The 12,407-nt window shown below is 39.2% G+C and overlaps 1 protein-coding gene across 1 annotated transcript in view; it reads right to left on the reverse strand.

The window, feature by feature from the left end:
- dlg3 (discs, large homolog 3 (Drosophila)) overlaps positions 1-9,266 on the reverse strand; it is a 404,968-nt gene extending 395,702 nt beyond the window's left edge. The window contains exon 1 of the mRNA XM_072270742.1: positions 9,174-9,266. Within this exon, the coding sequence (XP_072126843.1) occupies positions 9,174-9,266 (93 nt within the window). The remainder of the gene's footprint in view (positions 1-9,173) is intronic.
- Positions 9,267-12,407: the final 3,141 nt, after the last annotated feature.

Genomic DNA, 12,407 nt, shown 5'->3' on the forward strand with positions numbered 1-12,407 from the left:
AGTTGTTGCACTTTAGAAGATCAAATGTAAAGTGAAAGTACATAGTCAATGGCTGGAGCCTTAACATCATTGATATACAAGGACAATTCCTACCCCACTGTTATCAGACTCTTGAATGGTTCCCTAGCAAAATAAAATACTCTTGGACTCACATCTACCGCATTATGATCTCACACCTTATTATCTACCTGCACTTCAATTCCTCTGTAGCTGTTGCACTTCATTCTGCATTCAGTTATTTCTTTACCCTGCTTATTGCTTTTCCAAGACCACAGCTCCCTGAAGGTGGTTGCACAAGTTGATACAAAGAGCACAGCGTGCTTGCATTTATTAGTCAGTGCAATGAGTTCAAGATTCAATTAGTAATACCAAACATTAGATTAAAGATTAAAAATTAGCTTTGTGTCAACTCAGTGAGAATTGTTGCAGAGCAAACCACAAGCATTGATGGAGCAGGCCACAGCTTACTAACACTAACCATACATCTTTGAAACATGGGAGAAAGCTGTAGCGCCCGGAGGAAACACATGCGAGTTACTGGTAGAACTTTCAAACTCTGTACGGTGGGGATCGACCCCCCAGTCTTGCAGCTAGTGCTGTAAAGCGGCGCGCTACACTGCGCTACTGTGCTGCTCATGTTGCACATTTACAAAACCCTGGTTAGGCTGTATCCGGAGTGTTGCATTCAGTTCTGTTTGTCCCATTATAGGAAGAATGTGGAGGCTCTGGAGAGGGTGCAATACAGGTTTATTAGGATGCTGCCTGGATTAGCGGACAAGTGCTATTAGTACAGGCAGGACAAACTAGGATTATTTTCTCTAGAATTGCAGAGGGGAGGTCTGATAGAGATTTATAAAATTATGAGAGACATAGATAGACAGCTCGTATATTTCCCCAGTGTTGAATTGTCTAATGGTGTCTTAGATGTGCAGGGCAGGTATTTCTTACTCAGAGACTGGAGGGTGCCTGGTATGCTCTGCTGGTGGTGGCGGTGCAGATACATTAGAAACATTTAAGATGATCTTAGGTAGGTATATGAATATGCAGAGAGCGGGAGATGTGAACGATGTGTGGTTTACTTTTACTAGGTATTATTTTCTTAATTAACATTTAAGATGATCTTAGGTAGGTATATGAATATGCAGAGAGTGGGAGATGTGAACCATGTGTGGTTTACGTTTACTAGGTATTATTTTCTTAATTAGCTCGGCACAGCATTGTGGGCTGAAGGGCAGTATTGTGCTGGGCTGCTGTATGCTCTAAGTCATATAAAAATGGATTTAACTGCATGTACATAACCACAAAAGGCTGAGGAATCATCCCACATTGCTTCAGCCATTGAAATGACATTGTGTGCAATTCTAACATTGTCCATGAAAGCCACAGAATGGCTTCAAATGCCAAGTTCACAGAACAACAATGTCACATTTTCATGTACAATGCCAACATGCAGCTGATGCTGTCAATTACTGGCATAGTCAATTTGAAAGGGTCGCCCCCATTTGATGTTCATTCAGTTCTCAGCATGAATAATTGCACCAGCATACATTGAAGTCAGGTCTTAAGTGGACATACGACAAGACAATCAACAGTCCTCCAGCCATGGTAGAGTATTGCTATTGAATAAATAGATGCTGCGATGGTGTGAGATGGTGTTGGAGTGCTGCCATGAAGACAAAGGGAACTGGAAAGGCCGTTAAAGAAGGTGGCCCACAAGTGATATGTTCCTTGTGCAAAAGGATCACAGAGATCTGTCATACTATTACACGAGGAATTCTGCAGATGCTGGAAATTCAAGCAACACACACATCAAAGTTGCTGGTGAATGCAGCAGGCCAGGCAGCATCTCTAGGAAGCGGTACAGTCGACGTTTCAGGCCGAGACCCTTCGTCAGGACTAACTGAAGGAAGAACTTCTTCAGTTAGTGACAGACAGACAGAATGGCAGAAGGAGAACTAGAATTCACTCATGAACCTTCAGTTTCTGTGACAGTCAACATGTTGGTATACTCTTTAAGTTCTTAAGAATTGCACCTATATTTGGAAATCCTTTGTAGTTTATAAATCTTTTGGAATTTGAAATCTTTTATAAATCAGAAATCCTTTGTGAGCTTTAAATATGTTAAGAACTATTTGTCTAAATTTAAATCATTAAAAATAAGCTGTGTTTAAGCTATCTCATTAGCTGGAATTATCCCTTCCTTGGTAGGGAGAGAGGATCCACCACTCAAGCAGTGAGTATTGGCAGTTAGACCTCGTCACAGAGACTAGACAGGGAAGTAAGTTAGTCCTTGAAGAGCAGGTGGATATAGTATAACCTCCCTTTAGTGAGGGTACCTGTAGATACCTATATCAGATAGGACTTCAAATCTCCCTTTGGGTTGAGGGCTTTTTGAACCCAAAACCATCACACTAAGAGGTCAGTATGAACAAATAATGCAGTTTGAGTGTTCATCCTTTAATAGCAGGGCTTCTGGGGAAAAAAAGGCTGGTAAAATCTATTTGTTTTGTGAGTAAATATGAAATTCTACCCTGGGATAATCTGAGCGTGTTTGTTAGAAGCTGTGTGGACAAATTTCTAGCCTAGGATTTGGTGAGCTGCAAGTACAAATAGGTCTCCACACTATCATATCATTGCAAAAATTGAAGCATGATTATAGACCTAGACACTTAATATTTCAGAACAAAAGGTGTTTAGAGAATATATGACACAGTTTCAAAAGATGTCCAGAAACAGGGGAGTCTGGATAAATAAAAGTGCTTAAATCCTTCCAAGAGAAAGGGCTTGATGAAAGAGTTGTTAGTATGCATACCATTGTAAACACTGGTTAGGTTTCAGCTGAAAATTGTGTCTATTTCTGGTTGCTGCACTTGAGGAGGAACATATAGAGTCTTTCCAGGAATGAGAGATTTCAGATGAAGGTTAGAAGTGAGAAAATGGAGTTGTTTCCCTTGGAACAAAGATCCAAGAAGATTTAGTAAGAGCTTAGACAATAGAACAGACTTAGATACGGTAAGTAGAGGGAAACTGTTCTCATTAGTGTATGATCCAAGGCGAGGGTATAGGTTGTTAATATTTGGAAAAAGATACAAGGGGAATGTGAGGATATTTTTCCACCTAAACAGTATTATAATCCAAAACACAGTGCCTAAAGGAGTAGTGGAATCTGAATCAGTCAGTGCCTTCAGTAGGGAATTGTATAGGCACTTTGAGAAAGTATACATTACAACATTATGGATAGAGATGGGAGAATGGGAATGATGAGATTATTCTAGAAACACTCAGTATAGACTAGCTGACTAAATGACTTCCATTGTAATGGAGCAATTCTGTGGTCTATGTCTTTCAGCTGATAAATTAAAGCAAAGCACCCTTTGCTTACTAAGTTGGAAAGAAAGATCCCAAAGAGTTGAGGTTTTGCTCCTCATATTAGATATATTTAACCCGAAACAAACTATCTGATCCTTTTCACACTGTTGTTGAGGTGAACTTGCTGTAGGTAAACTGGCTACAAGAATAATAGCATTTCATTGCCTTTAAAATGCTTTCAGATGTGCAAGGAGCTTTTAAGACTACATAAATGCAAATCTTTTTGCATAACTTCCTTTTGTAAGACTCCCAGACAGTCCCGTTTTGAGACTGGAAAAGTTATCAGGTATCAACATAAACACCCTCGTACCTTAGTCCTGTTTTATTTCTGTCATTGTCTATGACAAGAGGATTAACTGTTTGCTCTTTTCTGAAGTACTTCTCAGGACTACATGGTTTCATTGTCCAGAAGTAAGTGACCAGTAATCTTACAAGGTCACAGTATAGTACAGTTCACCATCAATGCTTTTGATTTTAATTCAAATGAACAGACAATATCATTTGACCTTCAAATTGTGTTGTTAATTGCTGCCTCTTGCTATTTGAGCACAAAAATGATATATCAATTGATAATGCTAGGTATTTTCCAACTTCTACTACAATTAATTGAATCACAGACTTGTAGTACTGCTACTTTCTGCAGTTCTTTGATTTTATCGATATTGAACTTAATTTCCACTGCCAATAAAGATGGATACTCTTTCTGCTTAATTTATAACAGCTAGTGCCAACAAATCCAGAAAACAATCAAAATGCAGCAAATCTATCATATTTTGAGGATGTAATTCATGCCATTTATATAGACCAGAAACAAGAGATCCTGAACAACAATAGGCAGGCACCAGTTCTTTTATTATAATATTTAGCAATGACAGAACATGCAATCAATAGAATTTTCAATAGAAACATACCAATTATACATTGTGCAAGGAATCTTAGATGCAGTATAAAAGGAAAATAATAGATGTCATGAAATTTGTCTTCAAAGGAGGCTTAGAAAGGGAAATAATTAGATAGGGTAACTAATCATAACAAGAATATGTTCTATCTGTTAATATAGAAAAGCAGATTGCTTCAGATCAACTTTTGATGACATTATCTAGGAACCAGTGATACTAATTCTGGCAACTGTGTGCCATTTAAATCACACAATGTTAAAACACTATATGATGGAAAAGATTCGCAGAATGATAGCAAGAATGATTACAGTCCTCAAGGAAACGAAATATTTAAAAAATGGAGATTTGAAGTTACTTTCATGTGATAAAACATGCTGTAATGTTACAGGAAGGTTGTATGAGGAGAATTATCTTGCTTTGTTAATTGCAATCACTTCAAGAAATGCCCATAAAGTTCATAAATATTTTGCAAGGCTTACATCATGTATTTCTCCAAGAGTTAGTGCAACAATCTACAATGGACACAACTGATTCCAAATTCTCTGGAAAAGCCAGCAGGTTATTGTGCCATATAGGTTTACTTCTAAGCAATGTGAGTTCATGATGAAGAAAACAGCAGATACATACATACATTATCATAATATGAAAAGATTAAAAGTAAATCTTTCAGTCACAAAATGTACAGAGGTCTTGACCCAAAAGCAGAGCAACAATGATGATTTAGCAGTAGAAACTATTTTACTAATAAAATTGTTTTACACTCTACTGGGTGTTTTTTGTAGACCACCCAATAGTAACATGGACATCAAGGAGCAGATAGGGAGACAGATTCTGGAAAGGTGTAATAATAACAGGGTTGTTGTGGTGGGAAATTTTAATTTCCCAAATATCGGTTGGCATCTCCCGAGGGATTTAGATGGGGTGGAGTTTGTTAGGTGTGTTCAGGAAGGCTTCTTGACACAATATATAGATAAGCCTACAAGAGGAGAGGCCGTACTTGATCTGGTATTGGGAAATGAACCTGGTCAGGTGTCAGATCTCTCAGTGGGAATTAGTGATCACATTTCTATCTCCTTTACCATATCTTTGGAGAGAGATAGGGACAGACAAGTTCGGGAAACATTTATTTGGAGTAAGGGGAAATATGAAGCTATCAGGCAAGAACTTGGAAACATAAATTGGAAACAAATGTTCTCAGGGAAACATACGGAAGAAATGTGGCAAATGTTCAGGAGATATTTCCATGGAGTTCTGCATAGGTACCTTCTAATGAGACAGAGAAGGGATGGTAGGGTACAGGAACCATGGTGTACAAAGCTGTTGTAAGTTTAGTCAAGAAGAAAAGAAGAGCTTACGAAAGGTTAAAAAAAAAAGTAATGATAGAGATCTAGAGGAATATACGGCTAGCAGGAAGGAATTTAAGAATGAAACTTGGAGAGCCAGAAGGGCCCATGAGAAGGCTTTGGCAGACAGGATTAAGGAAAACCCCAAGGCATTCTGCAAATATGTGAAGAGTAAGAGGATAAGACGTGAGCGAACAGGACAAATCAAGGGTGACAGTGGAAAAGTGTGCATGGAACCAGAGGAGATAGCAGAGGTACTTAATGAATACTCTGCTTCAGTATTCACTATGGAAAAGGATCTTGCTGATTGTAGGGATGACTTACAGCAGACTGAAAAGCTTGAGCCTGTAGATATTAAGGAAAAGGATGTGTTGGAGCTTTTGGAAAGGATTAAGTTGGATAAGTCACCGGGACCAGACTAGATGTACCCCAGGCTACTGTGGGAGGCGAAGGAGGAGATTGCTGAGACTCTGGCAATGATCTTTGCACCATCAGTGGGGACGGGAGAGGTTCCAGAGGATTGGAGGGTTGCGGATGTTGTTCCCTTATTCAAGAAAGGGAGTAGAGGTAGCCCAGGAAATTATAGACCAGTGAGTCTTACTTCAGTGGTTGGTAAGTTGATGGAAAAGATCCAGAGAAGCAGGATTTATGAACATTTGGAGATTCATAATATGATTAGGAATAGTCAGCATGGATTTGTCAAAGGCAGGTCGTGCCTTTCGAGCCTGATTGAATCTTCTGAGGATGTGACTAAACACATTGATGAAGGTAGAGCAGTAGATGTAGTGTATATGGATTTCAGCAAGGCATTTGACAAGGTACCTCATACAAAGCTTATTGAGAAAGTCTTCCCTGGTATCATGGATTCTTGATTACCTGACTGGCAGACCACAGTACGTGTGCTTGCAACACTGTGTGTCCGACAGAGTGATCAGCAGCACTGGGGCTCCACAAGGGACTGTCTTGTCTCCCTTTCTCTTCACCACTTACACCTCGGACTTCAACTACTGCACAGAGTCTTGTCATCTTCAGAAGTTTTCGGATGACTCTGCCATAGTTGGATGCATCAGCAAGGGAGATGAGGCTGAGTACAGGGCTACAGTAGGAAACTTTGTCACATGGTGTGAGCAGAATTATCTGCAGCTTAATGTGAAAATGACTAAGGAGCTGGTGATAGACCTGAGGAGAGCTAAGGTACCGGTGACCCCTGTTTCCATCCAGGGGGTCAGTGTGGACATGGTGGAGGATTACAAATACCTGGGGATACGAATTGACAATAAACTGGACTGGTCAAAGAACACTGAGGCTGTCTACAAGAAGGGTCAGAGCCGTCTCTATTTCCTGAGGAGACTGAGGTCCTTTAACATCTGCCGGATGATGCTGAGGATGTTCTACGCATCTGTGGTGGCCAGTGCTATCATGTTTGCTGTTGTGTGCTGGGGTAGCAGGCTGAGGGTAGCAGACACCAACAGAATCAACAAACTCATTCGTAAGGCCATTGATGTTGTGGGGATGGAACTGGACTCTCTGATGGTGGTGTCTGAAAAGAAGATGCTGTCCAAGTTGCATGCCATCTTGAGCAATGTCTCCCATCCACTACATAATGTACTGGGTGGGCACAGGAGTACATTCAGCCAGAGACTCATTCCACCGAGGTGCAGCACTGAGCTTCATAGGAAGTCATTCCTGCCTGTGGCCATCAAACTTTACAACTCCTCCCTTGGAGGGTCAGACATCCTGAGCCAATAGGCTGGTCCTGGACTTATTTCATAATTTACTGGCATAATTTACGTACTACTACTTAACTATTTATGGTTCTATTACTATTTATTATTTATGGAGGAACTGTAACGAAAACCAATTTGCCCCCGGATTAATAAAGTATGACTATGACTATGACTATGTAAGGAGGCATGGGATCCAAGGGAACATTGCTTTGTGGACACAGAAGGCAAAGGATGGTCGTAGACGGGTCATATTCTGCATGGAGGCCGGTGACCAGTGGTGTGCCTCAGCGATCTGCTCTGGGACCCCTGCTCTACATGATTTTAAAAATGACCTGGATGAGGAAATGGAGGCATGGGTTAGTAAATTTTCTGATGACACAAAGGTTGTGGGTGTTATGGATAGTGTGGAGGGCAGTCAGAGGTTACAGCAGGACATTGATAGGATGCAAGACTGGGATTAGAAGAGGCAGATGGAGCTCAACCCTGATAAGTGTGAGGTGGTTCATTTTGGTGGGTCAAATATAATGGCAGAATATAGTATTAATTGTAAGACTCTTGGCAGTGTGAAGGATCAGAGGGATCTTGGGATCCAAGTCCATAGGACACTCAAAGCTGCTACGCAGGTTGACTCTGTGGTTAAGAAAGCATACAGTGCATTGGCCTTCATCAATCGTGGGATTGAGTTTAGGAGCCAAGAGGTAACGTTGCAGCTATATAGGACCCTGGTCAGACCCCACTTGGGAGTACTGTGCTCAGTTCTAGTCGCCTCACTATAGGAAGGATGTGGAAACCATAGAAAGGGTACAGAGGAGATTTACAAGGATGTTGCCTGCATTGGGGAGCATGCCTTATGAGAATGTGTTGAGCGAACTCGGCCTTTTCTCCTTGGAGCGACGGAGGATGAGAGGTGGCCTGATAGAGATGTATGAGGTGATGAGAGGCATTGATCGTGTGGATAGTCAGAGGCTTTTTCCCAGGGCTGAAATTGCTAGCACGAGGGGGCACAGTTTTAAGGTGCCTGGAAGTCAGTACTGTGGAGATGTCAGAGGTAATTTTTTTTTTTACACAGAGTGGTGAGTGCGTGGAATGGGCTGCCGGCAACGGTGGTGGAGGCGGATATGATAGGGTTTTTTAAAGAGACTCCTGGAGAGATACATGGAGCTTAGAAAAACAGAGGGCTATGGGTAATCCGAGGTAATTTCTAAAGTAAGTACGTTTGGTACAACATTGTGAGCTGAAGGGTCTGAAATGTGCTATAGATTTCTATGTTCTATAACTCCACTTCCCTGTTAATGTCCTTGACAAATTTTGGTGAGTAACAACCAGGTTTTTATTTTGAATTCATTAATTTAATAAGGCAACTGTTACTCTAGTGTGATTGTGTACAACAGTGATTCTCAACCGTTTTTTGGCCACGGCTCCCTCAACTCTTCTCAAGTTCCAGGGCCCCCCTTTCAAACAGGGATACAACATGAACAGATAGACAGAAAATCATTTATTATTGAACATTATTATTTATATATATATATATTTACATATATACATATATATATATATATACACACACACACATTTATATATATATATATATATAAAACGCAATTTCACATTGTAGCAAATACTATCCTGATATTCCATTGGTAAATAGTCTAATTTCAATCACAAATTAGAACCAGGTCAAGACTGTTACATAATATTTTATGAACGATTTAAAAAGCTGCACTGCACCTATATCAAAGCAAGTATTCTCTAATGTACTGTATCACCATATTTCACATTATCCTCTGACATTTGATAATGCCACTTATAAGCAGAAAGGAGTAAATGACACTGACCTGCGGATAGGACGTATACACCTGCGATACATAGCTACAGACGTTTCTAACTTCAGATATCCTTTTCTCTTTGATCTGTATGAGCTCTGGCATATCTTTGATGCTATTCTGGTTAAAGTGATGATGATTGATCAGCACTTTATCTTCATTTTGATGATTACATCTCTGCACAAGAATATAGAAAATGGAACTTGATGACTGGCTTCAGTGAATACAATACACATAAAGAAAAAAATAAGTCTATACTTTTCTAACCTGAGATCCTAAAATACATTTACAACAATACTTTTGAACAAAAATAGTGAATATTCAAGAGAAAATACAATGGCTTTCATTTTCTGAAGATTAGTGTGAAATTTAAACCATTTTCTGGAGTCTGTACATGGCCGGGACATTTATTTTTCAGTCCTCTTTAATCTTGCTGTGTGAAAAGAAAACATGCACTTCTGACTTGCACTTTTTATGTGGAGTTTTGGAGGCAAAAAACAATGCTCCACTGACTCCCAGTTATGTCAGGTGCAAAATTAGTCTCTCGTGTTTACTAGCTTCTCATGCTTGGCATTCTATCTGTGCAAGCACTGTAACATAGAGAACAGAGGCAAGGAGACACTAGAGAGAGGAGAGTGATGCCTACAAACAAGAACCTATTAGAACCAGATACGAGGGACTTGAAATTTAAAACTGAATTACTTCAGGCTCTTAATCTCATGTGGAGATTACTTGAATGCAGGAGGAATTGATTACCATATTTGTAACAAGATTTTCATGTCAAATACCTTGGAAGCTGCAAGAATTTAGGATCTTTGTATACACATTACGTGACTGCTATCATATATGCATATTCAATGACATCTATTTAAGCATAATAACTCAATGTCACCACCAGCATCTTTCTTCACCTTCTACTATTACTAAATTGCCTCTTAGCTTGTCTATCTCATACTGAGAAGAATGAATCAATTGTCTTTTGATTCTCTCACCAACCATGTCACTCTCCCTGGAAAATAGCTGCAGCTGAACCACACTGTTGTGACCTTAGTGTCATATTTGACCTTGCCATGAGCTTCCAATAATATAGCTATGTATCTATCACATCTTCGTCCACTTAGTTCCATCCTTAGTCCTTATTGGATGGGATTAGTTTGAATTAGCATCACGGTGGTCACAGACACTGTGGGCCAAAGGGTCTGCTCATATCCTATGCTATTCTATGTAACTTGATCCCTGATATGTGTTACTAGTTAAATTCTTCATCCTGCCATTGCTTCCTTTAGATCAGGGACTCTTAACCTATTTTTTAATGCCATGGACCCCTTCGGCAAACCAGTGAAGCCTATGGGCTCTTCCTCAGAATAATGTATTTAAGTGTATGAAATAAATACATAGGATTACAAAATAAACCAATTATATTGAAATACAGTTATCAAAATATATTAGAGAACAGATTTGTGATATAGTAATATGTGCTTCTTTAATAGTGCATTAAATAACAAGACTGTGCATTCAATTTTATTTTTAAAGACATATCAGTGTGAAGGCTGTTGTTGCTTAGCTTGAATAAGAAGAATAAACTGTGCTGTGGTCTTTGAGAAAGCAACACACATGTCATGTTGGACATCTAATCGATTATAATTTTTTTGTTTAGAAGGAAAAGGATGCAGATCCAGAGTTCAACTTTAATGCCATCAAGATGGAAATAACTTCTCAAAGAGTTCTGAAGTGTTTCCAGGTGTTTGTGGATGCCTCTCTTCAAAGAAATTGACACAGAATTTTGTATCTCAACTGCATCTTGGTAAATCACTTCCTCCAGCATTTGGAAGTTTGCAGATATTGGCCTCTACTCTCTTCTTCCATATTGGCAGCTTAGCAAAGAAAGCGTGTAATTTTTCAGTAACATCCATAATGGTGACTTCCAGGACCTTGAAGTGAGAGACTTATTTTCATTCATTTGGTTAAAAATATATGCCAGATAAGCCAACTCATGTATACAATCATTAATTTCAAATTGTTCCAAGAGTGGGTTCTCTTTTTCTTTCAGAAAGAGCTTAACTGCTTGTCCTTATTTTGAACAGCACTTCAAACTTGTCCTCTTGAAATCCAGTGAACTTCTGTGTGTAGAGAAGCTCTTCATATTCTCCACCCATTTCTTGACAAAGTCTTAAAATTGTGATTATTTAGAGACCTGGTTCTAATAAAATTAATGACTTTTATGGCTGTTTACAAAACTTCTACAGGGTTGTTGGAAGAGTCTTTGTTTTTTTGCATAAACATGCACTGGAAACAATCAGTGATGATGACATGAGGAGCTTCCAATTTAACCGAATTAACAAAACCAGATGTATTACCCATCGCAAGAGCTCCATCTGTGCAAAGAGTATGAAGTTGATGAAGTTGATCAAAGTCTTGTTTCACAAAAAACTTTTTACCATTTCCAAAATCTCAACAGCCTATATAGTTTGCAAAAGGGACTCACAAAATAAAAATTCTTCTTTGATGGTGTCAGCATACACATAACGAAAACAAGGAGCTGACTACATTAAGAGATGCCTGTAGTTTCATCCAGTTGCATACTGAATGGGAATTGTAAGGCTGCAAATTCCTCAGTGATCTACTTCAAAATGTTAAAATATCAACTATTCTAAACTGTATCACATTACTTGATAAAGGAAACACTTCCAGTTTCTTCCTCTGTTCCAGTCCACAAACCAGCTCGACCATTTCCAGTGCACGTGGCCTTAGTAAAGTCTCTCCAACAGAGTGGGGCTTCTTCTGTTTGGAAATCCAGTAAGAAACTTTATAGGGTGCTTCAAGAAAATATTTTCTTGTGAAATGAAAAATCCATGTTTTGGAACTGTACCATGAAAAAATCCACATCTTTAGATGCACTTTCAGTTTTGATGGCTTCATACTTCCATTCACAAAAATTTTTCTGCACAAAAAATACTGGCTTTTGTGTCCCATCGTGTCCATTAATGTAAGTGAAACCGTATAATACATAGTTTTCATCATACCTCCATTTTTTCCACATTTCAACTTAAATTGGGTCTGCAAAAAATTATAAAATTTATTAAGTTAAAATAAAATTTAAAAAAAATGAAGATGGGGGGGTTGAGATTGGAGAAGAGAGCCAATTTCGTTTGCTCTCCCATGATGATCATTCCTCTCTCCATGGCACTGAGGCTATGAAGATTGCCCTGGCTGCTGTGCTCTGTACCCGCTAGTATGATAAACTGA

The sequence above is a fragment of the Mobula birostris genome, chromosome 10, assembly GCF_030028105.1.
Source record: "Mobula birostris isolate sMobBir1 chromosome 10, sMobBir1.hap1, whole genome shotgun sequence".
Taxonomy (NCBI): domain Eukaryota; kingdom Metazoa; phylum Chordata; class Chondrichthyes; order Myliobatiformes; family Myliobatidae; genus Mobula; species Mobula birostris.